The 18,510-nt window shown below is 39.6% G+C and overlaps 1 protein-coding gene across 1 annotated transcript; it reads left to right on the plus strand.

The window, feature by feature from the left end:
- Window positions 1-5,930: 5,930 nt before the first annotated feature.
- On the plus strand, window positions 5,931-14,787 carry lekr1 (Leucine-, glutamate- and lysine-rich protein 1). Its single transcript, XM_014998101.2, has 3 exons — window positions 5,931-6,068; window positions 6,909-7,112; window positions 14,290-14,787. Exons 1-3 carry the CDS (start codon window positions 5,997-5,999, stop codon window positions 14,728-14,730), a joined length of 717 nt encoding a protein of 238 aa, XP_014853587.2. The 5' UTR covers window positions 5,931-5,996; the 3' UTR covers window positions 14,731-14,787.
- The last annotated feature ends 3,723 nt before the right edge of the window (window positions 14,788-18,510 follow it).

Below are 18,510 nucleotides of genomic sequence, written 5' to 3' on the forward strand. Positions count from 1 at the left end.
AAACGTATCTAAAATAACATTTTACACTCCAGTAGATGGTTGCACAGTGACGGCTCCTCTTTTGCTTCCGTCTCCTCTCACATCTCTTGTCTCCCCTTAATGAGGACCGAGCAACGTTTGAAAGGGAGTCAGACCTTGGCATCAAACTCGCAACTCTCTGGGAGCGTTCATGCAGAAACTTTTGGCTGCATCTATTTTTGAGCTTCTCCCTGTGCGCGCACGCGGTCAGTAGGCTGATGTGATTAGCCAGAGCTAGTGGAGTGAACGATGTTATGTCTGCCCTGACTTAGAGGAGAGGGAATGTGCAGGCCGCTCTTTATTACGTTGTAGGTTATGTGGTGTTTCATCAGATATATGCACAGAGGTGTGCACACAAATATGTCACCACACACTTTTTTTTTAATAAAGATGGTTCCTCTTTGACAAATGTTGTGCCACAAAACACAGTGCCTAAGAGAGATAGATCGTCCGTTTAACTTTTTTACATTTTCTTACATTATGACTTGATTTTAATATATTTTAATAAGATTTACTGTATGTGAAGGACAAAACTGTGAATAACTGTGAAAAAGTGTAAGGTTTGGGAAATTTACATTCATCTCCTGTGCGTCAAAACACTGAAGAAAACCTCTTTCTTGTACTCCACCACATTGGTTATGATATGATCTAAACCTTTCCATTGTTGTTCTGGCTGTATGTTTAGTCTTGTCGTCCGTCTGAAAGGTGTGTCCTGGTCTCGAGTCATCAACAAACCATCCATCATCACCTATGACCAGCTTCCAACTCGATGCTGAAGAAACGCATATCCATAGCATGTGGACACTTTTCAAACTTGCATTTGTCAAAAATATTTTGAAATTTAACCAATTGTGCACTATGTGATGGTGGAGGGTGACATAAAAGCTTAATAAAATAAAATATGTATTGTCCCATCCAACATTGTTTACACATAAGTTGGCTTGGTTACAAGACGATGCATATTTAATGCACTGATTGTTTTAACAAAATGTTCAGTCGTCCCAGATATTATTTGGCAGCTTGTATTTTCCTCCAAAACTGACTGTCTAAACATTTCTTAAAAGCGGCCAGCTCCTCTGCTTGTCCTCTGAGATTCATTGTCCTTCACATCTTATCAGCCAGAGCAGCTGCTGAAATGACACTTTATATTTGTGCAGGAGATCAACAATTCAATAAGGTTTATTCTCTCTGGCTATCTCAGGCTCATGTTCCACAGTTCACTTTGTCCTCTCTTTCTGACTTCCATTTCAGTTTTTATTTGCTCACCACTTGTTTCTTTCTGCGGATGTCCAGATCAAGATTTCTTTCCGCGATAATGACCTGAGTCATTAAAGATTATAGGCAGATGGATTCTATAGACTTAATAAAATTAATACTACGCATATGTGTGAAAGCTCTGTGTCTCCAAAGTGCAGTAAAGTAGCACGCTAGATTTCCTCAGTACTTCCTAAATTGTGACATGGTGGTATGCAAGTTGTAAAGTTGTAAAGACCAAAGCATTCATAGTCTAAAAACCTGCAACTAACAAAGGATGTCCTTTCTTTCGCTATTTCAACATAGATTCAGATGTTATTGTCACCACTTATATTTCTTTAACAATTTGTTCATTGTTGAGAATTTTATTTAGATAATTGGGAAATGTGTAAGTTTTGCAGACAATAAGTAATTGCTGTTGCAACAAATAATACTTTATTTTAATGTTGTAACACTGCGCTATGTTTGTATTTGCAGAGATATTTTGATTGAGTCTCATGATCGAGCTGTGATCAGCATGAAGTACAACCACAGCAAAGAACTTGCCTCAATGGTGAGGGTCATAACCATTTTAAGAACAAGAACTTGGTGTGTAAAAAGTAAAAAAAAAAAAAAGTCCCACTTTGCTCCCTTACAACCATTATTAGTCCATCTGTTCTACTAGTTTGTATATAAATTGGCTAGGTTATTCGGGTAAAACAAATCATAGGGTACACATAAACACTGCACCAGATGCTCTGTCAGGAAATACTGGAAAATAAGAACCTTGGAAAGATGAAAACTAGTAACTGATTAAAGATTGCCTCATGTGATCTTATTGGAGAGATGTAATGTCCATGATGCAATGTTTTAACATAAGAAGAGCTGTAGCGAAGCAGAGCTGAAAGCTGCGTCTGGGGCGTATCGGTTTACGCTGATGTAAACAGACGTTCGGGACCGCATCCAAGTCATTGTCCCAGTTCAGAAGAGTTTAAATAGGGAGAATCCCAAGACAAAATGTGGATGAGATTATGGGGCTCTGAGACCAGCAGTCAGATGGATGTACACAAATCCGAGCACATACTCACACACTGACAATTAGCCAACAGTGTTGTAGTGTCTTGTGCTGTCTGGCAGCAAGAGGCTCAGAGGTTTAGCTTTACATCACTGCTCAGAGGTTGTTCTTCCAAGAATAAAAGTCTGCTGTGCAAAGATCTCAAGTGAACACTCACTGGTTTATGTTTGAAAGAACAGAGATGTTTAATTTGGAAGACCTATTTGTTGTTGAGATTGACCTACTTTGGTGATGTCTTCAGATGTTGCTTTAATATTTTCATTTAGTGCTCTTTTCACAATACAGTCTACTTTGTGAAGTGTACCAGTCCCTCCTGCAGCAACTCCCCCCTCCCCCCCACACACATACACATCACAGGGATGTTGTCACCCCTGTACTTCAGTCAAAATCATAACTATTGTAATTCTGGCCAAACCCTTCAGTTTTAGTTTTAGTGGAAAACAACATGTCTGGAAAAAGTCGATGTTTTTGTCTCTGTGTGAAAACTGTAACCAGGCTTATTGTTGCCTTTAGTGTCGTAGCATACAGAACTCAGCTCGTCACAGATGATGAAACTCTCCCTCCAGCTTCAGTCAGACTGGGGTTGATTTGCACCTGTTGCATCAAAACATGTTGCCCTCAGGGACACAGAACTCGTCAACTTCCTCTATTGTTGAAGGGCTGTACATCCCTGTGTTGTTTAAACTCGCAAAACAATTGATAGAGCAGACGAATGTCCCTTCTGGCATCTTGAACTTGTACTAAAGAATGACACACCAGATTTTGGAGGTCCACCGTTCTCACCCTGATATCTCTGCTTGAGTTCCTGTCACACAAGAAAGCAGCGTTTTCGATTTGTTATCCTAACACACATCCAGTGTTGTGCCGCTAATGGTCAAAAACGTACAAAACCATTCCATGCTATCGTCATGACTTTCCAAAATGATTTAATTTAATTCAAAGTTGGTATTTTAAATGGACCTTCAATGCAACTTTTAGAGCTACTTTGCATTAAAAGATGTCATTATTTACTGAATGACACTTCATGACAACTGTCATAAACATTCATAAAGACTTCTTTATGTTCACGACAGATGTTATGTCGTGTTTTTGACAGTGTCATGTCAGTCTTATGCACACCCCGTCAAATAAAGTGTTACCCTTTAATGGTATAGAAGGAAGTAATTAAGAAAATGAACTAATTATTTTTGGTATTTAGCCAATAGACACAAATTTGGTCATCTTAATGGACTTAAAACGGAAACAGTTTAGTCTGATTTGATGTCAAGGAGTGAGAAAAAATGGTTAATGTGTCTTTTCATACAGGGTATGTTGGTAAATATCTGGTTTCAGCTGTTAGCAATTGTGTGGAGATATTTTCACCAGACTGCCTGGAGGGGAAAATAGACTGGCCGCATAAAAAAACCAAGGAGGATGGTGCATGAGTGAAAAGTAAACAATATACATGAGGCCTTTGAGTCAGCATGAAACTGCTGTAAGTCATTCTGCAGCATCACACATTTCTTACATTTAGACTTGTTTGGTTTGCTGTAAACTTTCCCATCTAGATTTGAAAATGTCACAGACAAACACACCGACACATCTACGTGTGAAGACTGATGCTGACACAGAAAATGGTAGAAAACATCTCCCACACTGGTAGACATCCAAGCAGGTTATTTCTCATCATGGGCTTCCTGACTTCGTATGGGTGCATAACCCATGAAGAGGAAGTGGCCACTCTGCTGCTCTTTTCAGATACAAACTGCAGCTGTGTACATACACACACAGGGTCTACGCACACAAACCATCCATGCTCCTCACACGTACATTTCAACCAGCGAAAAGGAAGTGGTGTTTTCTCATTTCATCCAACACACGCAATGTTAGTCTCTCATACAGCCTCTCAAACCCAAACCATAACATGCATGCACGCACTGGGTCAAATATACACATTTTCACACGCCACTCTGTTTTGTTTTGTTTTTTCCTCTGACACCCACATCCACTTTTTTTTTCACACTTGCAGGCATAAGTGCATGCAATCAGACACACAGAGATTAACAGAATCACAGTGGTGCTAGCCTGTGACACTGACATCGAGTGTCTCTGATTTTCCATGCTGGTGTTGGAAAAACAAGGTGGCCTTGGTTGAGCTTGAGTAAAAAATGTGCCACACAGTGCTTTGCTGTCTGGAGACCAAAGTGGTGTCTTATGTAGCAAGAAATTCATTTTTCATTTTGAGGAGTCCGACGACAAGAACTCGCATTTTGAAGACTTGCATTATTAGAGAGTAAGCGCTCACGTTTCTGTCATTGTTCACAAACTGTGAGTGAATTATTGGAGTGTTTTGAGGTTGGCTAGAGGTCAGCAAGTTTTTCTTCAGATTTATGTACAGCTCCGGTCACAGGTTGATTTTCTAGTACAGAGCCAACTTTCAAGTTAGTTCATAAATTTTTAACAGGGTTGAGGTTGGGGCCAGTCCAGAAGCTTACTGTCAACCAGTTCTTTGCATTCTGAGACCAGTGTTTTAAAATAGATGATCAGCTCTGTCCAAATGTCATCAATCTGACCCAAAAACTGTCCTCAGATTAAAGGAAGTTAAAATTCAAAGAAACACAGTCTTCTCAAACTTTCTCAAATCCATCATACACTCGAACAGGGGTGTTCAAAGTTGGTCCTCAAGGACCGACTGAACACCCCTGTTCTAGAAGGTTCTGGGACACCAGCCTCACTGTCAATGTATGACATTAACTTGAATTGTGTTTGGGCCAGCCGACACAAACTAAACACTCTACCAGTTGTCAAGTATAGTGGTGACGGTGTCATGCTGAGGGCCTGTTTCACTGCCAGTGCTACTGTTGCATTGCCCAAAGTGAGTGGCATAAAAAAAGACGACTCCTTACAAATTTTTCATATTCATCAAAAGTCAACAGCTAAGTGGATTAACCTTCAGCAAAATGTGTGCGTTTCAAAAAGAACCGGTGTTTCAAAACGCAAATGATTCCAAAAACATCTAAATGTGGTTTTAAATTAATAAACCAGACTGTTTATTGTCTGGGTTGAGGCCTGTTCTCAACCCCATCTAACATCCATTAAATTATACTTAGAGGTTGAACCTATATTAGGAAACAAACCAATCTAAATGAGCTGTACGTTCCCTAAGAAAAGTATTCAAGTTTGGTCAATAAGGCCATTTTCAGGGGTGAATGAGTGACATTTAACTTCTTAACATTTCAGATAAGATAAGTCAAATATTCAACCAGCATTATGATGAAGTTTGTGTTTCAAATCATCACCATCTAAAGAGAACAGTTCAAATTTATCTTCAAAGCTCAACATTGATAAGACATTCGTGCTAAGACACGTCTGACTGGAAATGTATACTTCCTCAATAGATACATTGGAAATGAACAGTCTTTTTCTAGATGCTTAGATAAGTTAGTGACTTGCTCTTTTATATTACGGGACGTATGACTATTATTTCTTTGTTTTCAGTTTGTAGCAATACCTTATGGCTTCTGTGTTGCTGTCAATGTGGTTTAGGAAAGTAAGCATCAGCTCATAAAATAAACTCCTATTGCACCCATGTTGTATTTGTTTTCTTGATATTTTGCAGCTGGCTTCTGCTCTGGAAGAAGAAAGACTTCAGAGTTCTTTGCACCTACAGAAGAAGTTGGAAGAGCTTCGAATGGAGGCTGATCTACAGCTGAAGACAGAAAGGGAGAAGAGCCAGGCGTTGCTTTCAGAGCTTTCCCTAAAGGTGCAGAATGGAGTCCACATTCAAAATACTCAAAAATGAAGCATGCACAATGGTATTTAGGATACAGGCCTACTGCTCATTTCCTTCATTGGGAGACAAAATTTTGAGCTTGGTTTCAAATTTTACATGTCTTCCATCTGATAGAAGCTTTAAAGTTTAAAAGGTTTAGCCAACATTAAAGCTGTTTTTTGGTATGCAGACTAATTGAATAAGACTCAGACACTTCAGTTTATATTACGAACAAGTTTGAACTGAGAAACAGCTCTTCTAGCTTCCCCCTAACATCTTCCCTCATAACTTGTCTGCATTTCTGTCCTCTATCCCGCCTGTGTAGTTACTTACCTTGCATGCCTTTTAGCGTTCCTGCAGCACACGCACGCTCGCATGCAGACGGCATGATTAATTTTGTGGTTTCAAGAGATTTTAAATCCAGACAGTGGAGGTGAGACTGCAGAAGGCAACACGCAAACAGCCCTCCTACATCCTCAAATACATTTCCACCCACAGTACAAATCTATGAGCAACAAGGAAGCACGCTGAAGTTCTAGCAGAAATAGGATCATTCATTTGTCAGACAATGCATTTCCAGTTTGTGGAAAATTTGCTGAATTCCTCCTATTCTTGCTGTATTCGTCACTGCATATTCCCTCATAGCCACATCCTGTGCAAAGACTAATCACGGTCACAAAAAACACCCAGCCCAATGTGATTTCAATTTTACTTACTCTCAAACAATATTTGATTTAGAGCAACAAGAAAACAGAAATTCTGCTGAAATGTGAAATGAGGATTAACTGTTAACTGTTTCAATGTACAATCTGAAATCAACCCCGTTTTTAGCTGGAGGAGGAGAGGCTGGCAGTGCAGCGCCTGAGTCGGGAACTTCAGCAGGAGAGGAAATACAGAGACGATCAGAGGAGGACAGAAGAGGCAGCAAGGGAGAAGAGAGAGAAGGGGGAACGCCGACAGGGGCAACAGAAGCTGAGCCAAGCTAAATGTAAGCTAGCTCTGGTAACTGAGAAGAATGCCACACTTACAGAAGAGGTGGGTATTCAGTGTTCATACCTCCTAAACTGCTCACATCTTGTCACATCACAACCAAGAACTTTAGTCTACTTTATTACAACCAACAAGAAGTAGTGCGTAATTATAAAGTGGAAAGAAAAAAGGGTTTCATGTCTTTTTAAATGAGTAAGTATCCAAAATCATGCCCTGCATTTGCATTTTAAGGCTGCAAATGGCCAAGTAGGGAACGAATGATCAGCGAATGATCAGATGAGACTAAAGCTGAACTTTTGGCTTTTACACAAAACGCTATTTGTGGATGAAGCCCAACACTGTACATCAACCCGAATGAAAGTGGTCACAGCTCTTTCATTCTGTGATCACAGAATGCATTACTGTGTGGACAAATAGAGAAATACTTGTGCAAAGCTAGCAGAGACCCAGAATGATTAATTGCAGCTTGAGGCGATTCTGTCTCACCAGTGGGAGATTAATTAAGATGTTCACCGCTCTTTGCAAAGTTTTAACTCTCTTCTTCAAAATTATGAGCTACTGCGTATTTCTGTCACCTGAAATCCCCACTAAAATGTATTGAAAAGAGGGCATAAAAACTTTATGAAGGCCCACCTTGTCATTGTCATATCTGCACATGTGTGTGTCACTAACATTTCTCCAAAGCTTGTTCCGGTTGCTCAAGAAGTCTTTGATAAGAGACATTTTCAGTCGCTCAGTATTTCCCACTCGTATGTTTCTGTGCCAACAGCAGCTACACAACACCAGGAATAAATTTAGCCACTGTGTATTTATGAGAGTGTGACGGCCGACGAACATAGTGAGCGACTTTTAAATGGACAGAAAAAGCGAGAGCGCTGGAGATGAAGCTCACATTTGTCCCAGGTGCCGAGTGCGTAGGGATGCATCTCTGTGCCAGCGCTGTCCACATGCAGCTTGTTTTGAGCCCAGAGATAAAATGTGAAAGGAGGGAAGGACATGAAAGGGAGCAAGACGGGATGCACATATAAAGGATTTGCAGAGAGGACTGAATGAGGGAGACGCACTGCGTATGTGTACGGCAGTGGGGAAAAAAAAGACTTGGGGGTGGGGGGGGGAGGATTCTCAGGACAGCTTCTTAAACTGAGAACCAACATTAAATTTGCTCGACCTTTGCAGTGAATGTGTTTGCTGTGTTGGAGTGTGAGGCTGCAGTTACGACATGCATCAGCTGTCTAACCACTAACACACTCAATCCCATGCAAACAAGCAAACGTCTCATTTTTTTGTGGCTGCTTCCCTGTCTGGGTTTGAGACCAGCTTTCTGTGTCTTGGTTTGCAAATTATCTACCAAACAAACGACCGAAGCTGAAATAAATAGTTATGTTTTTTATACATCAGAAACTTTAATGTTCACTTCATTCCAGCAGGGATGTGGCAAACTGTCACCTCATGTAATTTTGATACTACTGTCAAGCTTGCGGTTTTTTTAATGACAAAAATAAAAATAAAATAAAAAAATTTGCATCCATCTAAAGCATCTAACTGAGCATGCATTCCTGGGAAGTTAGCATTCTATTGTTGTATTTTTTCAACTTGGTTGCAGTCTTTAGACATGTGATTCTTATGTTCTCTCCAAAACCTTGTAAAAGTATTTTGAATGTTTGCTCTTTTCAGGTCTGTTTTGCTGACTGAGAACAACTACATGCTGTGGCTTCAGAAAAAGGGCTATTGAGAGCTGTGGGGCAAACCAAAACTCTAAAGTCGCAAAAGATCAAAGCAAAACCAAAATGCTTCGCTTTGATCTCTGATCATGCATAGTGGGAGAAGAGCAGATCAGGTGATTTCTCAGTTTGATGGGCACCTGTCGCATTTCGAGACGTACATTTCTTCTGTATATTTATATAAAATTCTATGACAAACTGTTAATCAATACAAGAAAAATGCAAAGTCTTAAATCAGAATGCATGGGTGAACAGAATGTCATGTCTTCTATAAAAAAAAGGTGTAAATTTGTTCAATTGTAAAACATGGAATTATTCATGAGGAACGTATCTTTCAGAAAACTTAATTTTACACTTGTGTGTGTGTATGTATCTATATATACATCACCCTACACTACCCTGTAAAGGTTATTAAGTCCCATATTTGCCTCTTACCATCTTGTCATTACTTGTTCATCGCAGTGCATCTCTGCCTCTCACATTTATGCAGCTGAGATTTGTAGTGTTGTGGTTTGACAGCCTTCTAACAGCTCTCGCTCTCTGCTCTCCATCCAGCCTCTTTAACTGCCTTCCTTTCAGAGAGCCTGTCCAGAACAGTTCAGCCAGTTCAAGGTGCCCCGATGCTAATTTCACAGCTGACATGCTCCTTTATGTCTGTCGTAGACCTTCAGCTCAGCAGCTTCCCCCACCGCCTCCACCCTCATCTTTCTCGACTCATTTAAACAGACCTTTTCTTTTACCGTTCAGTGACGGAAGTCAATGCAGATCTCTTTGCATAATCTCTTCTTTCCCCCGTGTTCTTTCTATTCCTTTTGGTTTTTCTGTTTTTAACTACATCTTTTTAATGATCCATCCCAGCTTGTATCTGGTCCATCTCTTTTATTGTGTTTTTTTTTCCTCAGTAGTATTGATCTGTGAACGTGTGTGTACGTGCATGTTGGTTGGAGATAACTTGGTTTTGATCATGACCTTGTGATATCACCCTGTTGCTAAGCTACTGTGTCAAAGTCTGAGCGTTTTCCTCGACTGCTGAAGGACATCGGTGACCTTTCACCTATCTGTTTTTCCAGACAACAAAATAATGATCATTCTCTTGGGAACTATACGTCATTTTAAGACCAAAAAAAAAAAAAAATCAGAACAACTTCCCATCAAAACCACTTACCGTCATTCGGTGTAGGGGCCACAGTTGTGTTTATGGATTTGTGTCCACATGATTGAGCATCCTGTAAACTGCAAATTCCAAATGGGAACCCACTGGAACATCAATTTCAGATTTAATATAGCCTCCTGCTGCATTCATAGAATTCAATTTTTTATCTCACAATAAACTGTGTCTGCGTTTTCAAACACTGCCTCTGGTGCTAGTGTTGTTTAATTACTTGATAAAAATTTGTTCAAGTTGTTTGTCATATTTTTAAATTCCAAATTTAACTTTCTTGATGAGTGCAACAAATGTGTTGCAGATTTTTTTAATATGCCTCTATTGAAATAATACACATGTGGACGATGGTCACAAAGGCCCCACTGTAAGACTCCAAATATTTCAAACCGTTACTTGTGACTCTCGAAGGTGAATTTCAAAAGATCAGAACATCACTGGAAAGTTTATTTATTTTAGGTATTTATTTTTTAAAAAAAAAGAAAAGAAAAAAGGCAAAACTTGTATTTGATTTTGTACACTTGTGCACTTAGAGCTAAATAATACCAAAAGTTTCCTTGGAAATTTAAATATTAGGACCAATAAAAGTAGGATTTTTATTACAGAAATATCAGCCAAGTACATACTGTACAATATAGTTCAGTGTTGCATGGAGACTTTAAAAGCAGCCTGCATTACTGGGTCTGCTGTCTCTCATCTTAATCTTGACAATACTCCACAGCTCTTTGCTGGGAAATCAAGCACAGTAGCACCATCGCCATTAAAGCAGCTTTTGGTATTTATTTTGCAGCTTTCCCTCCTTGTATTTGGTAATTATGAATTATTTTACTGTTCCTTTGGTGTAACTGGTTTGTTTTAAAGTGATACACAAATTAAGTTGAGACAACTGTTGTTAGTCGTATTCATTATAATTTTGTAATAACACAACAATCTGTAATAAAAATTAAATATTTTAAATCTATTTTACATAGTACTCCAATTTTCTGAGAAAATCAAGTAGTAGGTTTTTGTCGACTGCAAGCAGGATCACACATGCAAATACACGCAGGTTGTTTTTTTTTTCTTTATTCAGACTAAGATTATCGCCTGAGTTCTTTGCTTTCCCTCTTTCCCCTTTTTTTCCGGTCAGATTCTGGCAGACTGGCTAAAGTCCAGCCACTAAAACTCAGCCACCCCCCTCCACTGGGCTTCCTGGTTCTCTCCCCCTCTCTTTGCTGCATTGTTTCAGTTGAGCAGAACAACTGAAAAAGATCACAGTGTCTGGAGGAAAAAGACACCTGCCTGACCCTTAAACCTCTCGCTAAAGACTGGGGTTACATAAAACACACACACAGACAAAAGTGTGTGTACGGGTGTGTGTGTGTGAGTTATTGTGTATGTGTTCCCAGTGGAATTTGGTTGAGAGTGAGAGGATGAGGTTTGTGAGTTTGTGCTTGACGTCCATCTGATGACCTTCTCTTGACTTTGAAAGTCAGACAACCTTTGTCAGCACTGAGGTCAGATGCAATATGGCTGATGGACGCCTTAAATGTAAATCAGGGCAACAGTGTTCCTTTACACAGCCCACTGGTTTCTTGACTTACACCAATAACACACACACAGTATGATGGGTTTGACCTCTTTTCCTGATCTGATGTACAAGACAAATTAAACAGCAATAACAGATTGAATTCTGCTGGAACCAAATAAGGTTGAACAACTTCGTAAAATGTGGACAGCACAACAACAAGGGAACAAGCTAGAACTGTGTGCATGACGTGTCTTTACACAGACTGATTGCTTTGGAAACGATATAACACTCTGTAGCAGAAGGAAGAACACTAGTTAACATGTTAGAATTAAGCTTAAACTTGGCCAATTAAAGTTGTTAAACTCCATATTGATGCAATTTGTGGAGCACTTCTGTGCTGGGCAACTGCAATCTAGACAAACAGAGAGGCAACAGGGAAGCTACCAAGGGCGGTTGTAGTAATTACTTTGCTTTAGTCTAAAATATAATCCCCAAGGTTTTTGTTTTTTGCTTTTTGCTTTCAGAATGGCAACAAATAAGTTTCCATATATCCTAATTGATCCACTTAGTACATTTTCTCTAAGGACCAACATCTCTTTGAGACTAGTCTTGGCAAAGACTAGTCTCCTATTGAGTCACTAATTTTCAGAATCCCCCTCTTGAGCTTCTGTGCGTATGTGGAGGTTTATTCTGTAATTATCACTGATGGTCCAAAATGGATACCACAACGTCTCTCCTTAATTCCTCCTCTGGCCTTATAGTTATTTTAAAGGCACATATGTTCCAAATATGGCTGTAAACATTTACTTTGACTGTGGTATTAATTAGAAGAAGAGTCCACGGAGACTGCCAACGGGCATCTGTTGGAGTCTCCTATAGCCGCTGAATTGGAGAGTTTAAGTTTAACGTTTAATCACAGGATGATGGAAACAACACATGTGTGTCATCAAATGGCAGATGGTCTTAATGATGTAAACTGTTCAAACGACACATGTTTGTGGTTAAATGCGCCAGTAGTATTTATAACCTCTTGCTTCGTGTTAGTTAAAAAGGCAGGTGACCTCATCAGGCAGCCTTGAAAGAACTTGAAAGAATGACTTTTAATTTCAAATTTCTGGCCTTGGATATAAAGCTAGCAGCTTCTGTATATCATCCTTTATTTTCTGTGTGGCTGGTTCTAATCACACTTTCCCGGATCACAAAAAAACATTTATTTGTCAGTAGTCTTCTGGATGTAAACAGCCTAATGTGTCCCATATTGCTCCCAGTGATGTAATGGATTTTAACTTCTTCTGTAATCATAAAGGGGACACATTTTATCTATTAGATCTCCAGCGCTTTTGTGCATCACTACAGTGCAGTCTACGTGCTTTTAATTCAGCATTGTTCCTGCTGTGTCTGTTTTTGGGTATCTTGCCTGTTAGGTCTTGCTGACCGAGTCTCTTTTTTTTTTTTTTTTTTTTTTTTGACTGTGCCAATTTTAAATGTCACTGGCGCTGCTCGGAACAGTCACCTTTTCTGTCACCACAAAATTGATTTTCACGTTTAAGTGTCAGGTTGCTGCAGTTTCTTTCACTTTCTGAACGTTTCACTTCCACATTCATGTCTAAGATGGGCGTGGCTCAGAGCCACCGCTGCCAACTCCTCAGTCAAGTAAGCAGGTACTGACTGCTCTTAAAATAATGAAATGACATCACAGTTTAATCTGCATGATCCTCCTTCTTCATAAAATTGTAAATGACAAAATAAAAAGCCATAAATATCTTTAGAACTACAAATTTATATTTATAAAAAGTATTTTGGTCTATTAATTTTTTGGGGTCTCTTAGGCTATGGTCCATTTAAAGAACTACAAGAAATTGCAAAAAAAAAAAAAATACACAGTTGGTTCAGAGTATGGAAAACCAAACCAGTACTCTTTTTTTTAACTAGTTAAGAACTGACTCTAGCACAGGCTCTAAGCACTAGTGACTACTAGACCTATAAGAGAACAACCCCACAACAAATACTTTTCAAAAAATAATAAAAAAAAAAAAATATATATATATATATATATATATATATATATATATATATATATATATATATATATATATATATATATATATATATATATATATATTTAAATATAAATTTCCACCAGCCAGTTTAGACCATTTACACTACTAATAATATCTTGTATGTAAAACAGCTTTGCTTTACATTGCTTTATGTTTTGATGTCCTTTGAGTTTAGTCGAATCTTCATTCAGCCACCACTAGGGGGCATGTCGTTTCCTGTTCTAATGTTTTCCACATGTTCACTCTGCCGACTTGTGAAACAAGTTTCTGCGGCATTTACAAACTTCTGCTTACATCTAGACTGGTTAATTGTGTCTTTTGCCTTATTACTTGTAAGACAATTGTTGAATTATTTGCTTAAATATACCATTGTTAACAGGATTATGCAATAGTCTTTAAAAGCAGTTAATGCAAGAAACAAATACTTCTATAGACTTCTAAAAATGACTGAAGATTGTCAAAAAGGTTTAGTTTGACTGGAAATTTCCATGCAAGAAAACTGCCACAACAAATATTTCCTCATTTGCAAAGATTATTGCGTGCTTCATTTCATAAGTTCTTGTGAAAATATATTTTTGGTTGCATTTGTTAAATATCTCACAATCTACTAATCCTCAATATGATGTAAACAAAACAAACACCAATTCTCAGCGTCTACCTTCTGCTCCTTGTTACAGTGGATATCGTCAGCGGTGGTTTTGCAGATTTATTTGTTTCATATGCGAAAAGAAGGTAGAATAGTTTTATGTCTGTTCTCATCACTTTCCAGGTGGCATTTCTCCAGGATACGGTATGGAAGGAGTGCGAGGAGAGGGAGGAGCTGACTGCTGCTCTGTCTCAAGCCCAGCAGGAGCTTTTCGGGCTCCAATCCATAATCTCTCCCCGGAGTTCCGCCGGGTCTTTTCCAGACCCCCCGGAGACGCAGGCAACCCCGGGCAACAAGCGTGTTTATCCCCAGGGTAACGCCGGAGGGCCTCTTCCCTGCTCACCAGCCTCACTCCAGCCCCCCTCTGCCTGCACAGACAAAGACGGAGGCCTGCATATAAAAGTGGGGGGAGCAGAGGAGAGTCTGGAGTCCAGGAAGGGTGGTGGAGCTGTGGGTGGAGCAAAAAAGCAGGAGGGGAAGCTGCCTAGACTGAAAACAAGCGGCGCAGAGAGGGAGGTCAGACGCAAGGTCAGATTAATGATGGGGAAAACAGAAATGCTCTAGAAACCAAACTGAATGAAGAAGTTCTGCAAGATTAAACATGTGACCCGAAAAACAGAATTGTCTTTTTGTTCTCAATCAACTCTTAGTAAAAATACTATTAGTAGTGCTTTCTTGTTCAGTTAAGAGTCTTATGTCCTTTTAATCACCTCATCTAAAACTTAAACACACCAACCTTTCCCACTTCAACAGAAGTGACGACTCCTGCTGGCTTTAGGAGCTGCAGCTTTACTGCAGACAATCTCGAACTAAAGCGCATCTGTCTTTGCATTTTCTTGCAACCAAAGTCTCACGCTCTTTTTGGCACACAAAGAGCTTTACAAACACACCAGTACATAAAGACACAGACAGACCCACAGCCTGTCACACGGATCAGTCCCGAAGGAGCACAACAGCCGCTCCTGTCCCACCCATGGACACAAACAAAAGGCAGGCAACCACAAAAGAAACTGTCCAGCAGTCACCCCCCGTCCCCTCCAAACACACACCCACACTCACGCACACAATTACACAAACTCTCCTCCCATCAGGCTTGTGTTACTGACATCATTCAGTCTCTGCAAGGTCTTTCCCTCGCTCCTTTCGCTTCCGCTCCCTCTGCGTTTGGGATGAATTGGCACAATAGGAGAAATGCATGAATTGTGAGAGGCACGGAACTCATTTCCCTGCTTACTGACACACATGGACGCAAGCTTTTGGTTTGACTTCCCCGTTTTCCTCTCTCCCAGTTCGTCTGCGAGACAATGCACACGTGCACTTCACTCACACATAAAAGACGTGGAAAGATTATTTTCTCCTGGCAACACATCCTGTTTGGCTACACACACGTGCAGTTGGTTTGTCCGCTAAACCCTGCGGTTCATGTACAGAGAAGTGAACGGTGATTTCTGATTTCATATTTGTACCTTTTTCACACTGTGTTGAATAAGATCATTTCAGTGAAGCCGATGTATGTTTGTCCAGAATCCTTGAACGGAAAATAAAAGCTTGAACTGAGCTTTCTTATGAGGCGGATAGTTTCTTTATGTCCATCAATCAGTTAATTATTTTTTTTATTTACTCTTTCATATGCAAGTCTTTAATTAATCTCAGAGTAACACAGACACAGATTAATGTTTACAGTAGAAGGGTTGAGTGAATGTTTATTCTGAAGAAATGAGATCAGAAAGAGCAAATAAGTAGAGATAACATGCTCAAAAGGAGAATGCTTGAATTTTTAATACCCCATCCTTACGCCATAGTTTGATCACAATCTTCAACTGACTCACTTTCTCTCACTTTTTTTCTTGCTTTATTATTGTTAAATATGACTAATTTTCAGTTTATGGTTCCAAATGCTACAAGAAGTCAGAGCATTTCTAAGAGCCAGTCAGTCGGTGGATAATAATTCCATTTTTTATGTGTGGATTCCTGATTATTCTTTTAAAATGTTCTGTCCGTGTTTCATAATTGTGGTTCGAAAAACTAAAAGACTAAACTGGAAATCAGTACTTAACAAACCACTGACCAGGACTAGAAACTGTGTCCAAAACCCACTCAAGCGGCATCATGTAAGTCTGATAAATATAATGAGAGGCGTAATCCCAATTTGTGATTCGTGCAGAAATTACTTCCAGAAAGTTTCTAAGAAATTTTCTTCTGGAAAGCAAAAATGTTGAGAGTATTCCTTAGACTATTGTTTAATAATTTTTAGGTTACCGGCAGTTTCTCATTTTGAAGAATCTCCATCTGTTATCAGAATCCAGCTGTTTTTCATTTGGTATAGAATACATGCCTTAGCATAAAGAAAGCCAAAGCTGAGCCGTCTACCTCCTCCTCCAATACTGACTCCTACAATAGTCAGTCTGCTCTGACCGCATGCACTTTCTGTCCCTGTCGCCCTCTAAACACAAACACCCTCCTCTCTCCCTCTCTGTCAGACTCCCTCTGCACCTCTGGCACACACATGAATCGCTCCCTCTGTGTCAATATTCTTTTAATCTCTTTGGGCCTTCTTTTGGCATTCAACCCCTCTGACCCTGTTTCTAAAAAGCAATTCACGTTCAGCCTCTCCTCCTCAGCTATCTCTGCCTTCACTTTGGTTTTGATCCAGTCAGCGCTCTCCTTTATACTCCCCTCTCCTCTCAGACCGGGCATTTTTCCTTTGCTCGTGCCCTTGCTTTGTAGCTCTTGACTTGGTGTCCATCCTGGTTTGTGTGAGTTTTAAGCAAGCGATGAGGCATATGTGTGAGAAGCAGTTCTGAGCTTTTCTTTCATCCTAATAAAAGATTAAAAAAAAACAACACATAGCTCCATTAAGTTGACATAAACCCCTAAACATTTAAATTAGTGCCCTCGTAAAAATGCCACTGCACGCAAACATTCATATGTGCAAATATGCATGTCATGCACACACAGAGTAGGTCTGTGATCTCACCACAGTAATTATCATAGTAGGGCAGGCATGCACACGTGTCCCCGGGGGAATCTGTGTAGTAGCCTGTAAACACACACGCTTCAGGGAGTGGCGTGTGTGTATAACTAAGCCCTTGTTCGTCATTGGGTGTCCCTGAACGCCTCTCCTGCGTCGTTATGGCCGTTTTGGAATTCTGTCGTCCCACGAGTCCTCCCACGCCCTATAATTAGCATCACCGGGGCAACCAATGAAAGAATACTTAGCATTCTTGTTGTCGTGGTAAGTGTATGAGTGCTGGCCGGAGGATGATTCTCGGAGGTGTTGATTAATGGCAAGGACAAGAGAGACTTCAGTCTGTCACTTTGAGTGGCTTGTTACTAAAATCAGTGAAGAATAATTTCTGTGCGTGTGAATGGGAGGATATCTCTAGGTCCCCATACGTGCCATAAACAAGCTCTGAAGATAAAATACCAGGTATTCGTGATCACTTCTCTTGAAAACTGTTGAGGCCAGAGACAATAAAATACTTTCGGGACTCCACTGATCTCCTCATTTCCTCCATTCGTGAGTCGTCTGGGTACCATGTGATCTCAAACACTACACACGACAGTATAACACAAAACATGACATTGAATTATGATTGTTGAAAATCTCCCAACTTTTCTCTTGTTTTTCCATCATCACCATTATCTACATCAATTTCACTGAGCTGTAGTGTTTTGAACAGTAAGGTCTAACTGACGTTGGGGCATAAAAGACAATGAAAGACCATCCAAGAGGCCAATTTGACAACCAGAGTCTTAATACATGGCAACTAAAATATGACAGTCCAGTAATTGTAATATTACACACTGGTGTTGTAATGAGGACTTCAATTGGACATTTTGTACACACCTATGATGTCTTCATCTTATTTATATGGAGAACTAAAGAAACAATCCATATCCCGCTCGTTGATGTAAATACAGCTGGTTCCAGATTATTTGTGGTAAAAGAAAAAAAAAAGAAAAGCTAAAGGATTTCACTAAACTTTCGACGCTTTAAAAGTAAAAAAAAAAAAAAAAATCTAAATTAGATTCTTGCTTTTTGTGAAGTATACTTCATAAAAGCTAATATATTATCTTTGGTCTATTGCTGCATTTATTATTTAGACTGATAATATTGTTTGCTAATTACCCTATAATATATGGCATACATTCCCTACATGTTGGAGTGGAAAAATCCATTATTGACGTTAAATATCATAAAGCATAGCTGATTTTAAAAAGGACATGACATTTTATAGATTAAACTCAGTCATCTCAAAATGCTCAGAACGATCTGAACTGCAGTTCTCTAGTGTCTGCTGCCCTCTATCGACCATTAGTGGGCTATTACTGCTGGAAGTC

Source organism: Poecilia mexicana, unplaced genomic scaffold, assembly GCF_051168715.1.
Source record: "Poecilia mexicana isolate PSO_F unplaced genomic scaffold, ASM5116871v1 scaffold_13, whole genome shotgun sequence".
NCBI lineage: Eukaryota > Metazoa > Chordata > Actinopteri > Cyprinodontiformes > Poeciliidae > Poecilia > Poecilia mexicana.

Bases quoted from the DNA above. Each gene is read 5' to 3' on its own strand.
- lekr1 (XM_014998101.2), top strand. From the start codon at position 5,997: ATGGAGGCTGATCTACAGCTGAAGACAGAAAGGGAGAAGAGCCAGGCG. The intron at 6,069-6,908 runs GTGCAGAATGGA...CCCCGTTTTTAG, and splicing joins TTTCAGAGCTTTCCCTAAAG to CTGGAGGAGGAGAGGCTGGC. The intron at 7,113-14,289 runs GTGGGTATTCAG...ATCACTTTCCAG, and splicing joins ATGCCACACTTACAGAAGAG to GTGGCATTTCTCCAGGATAC.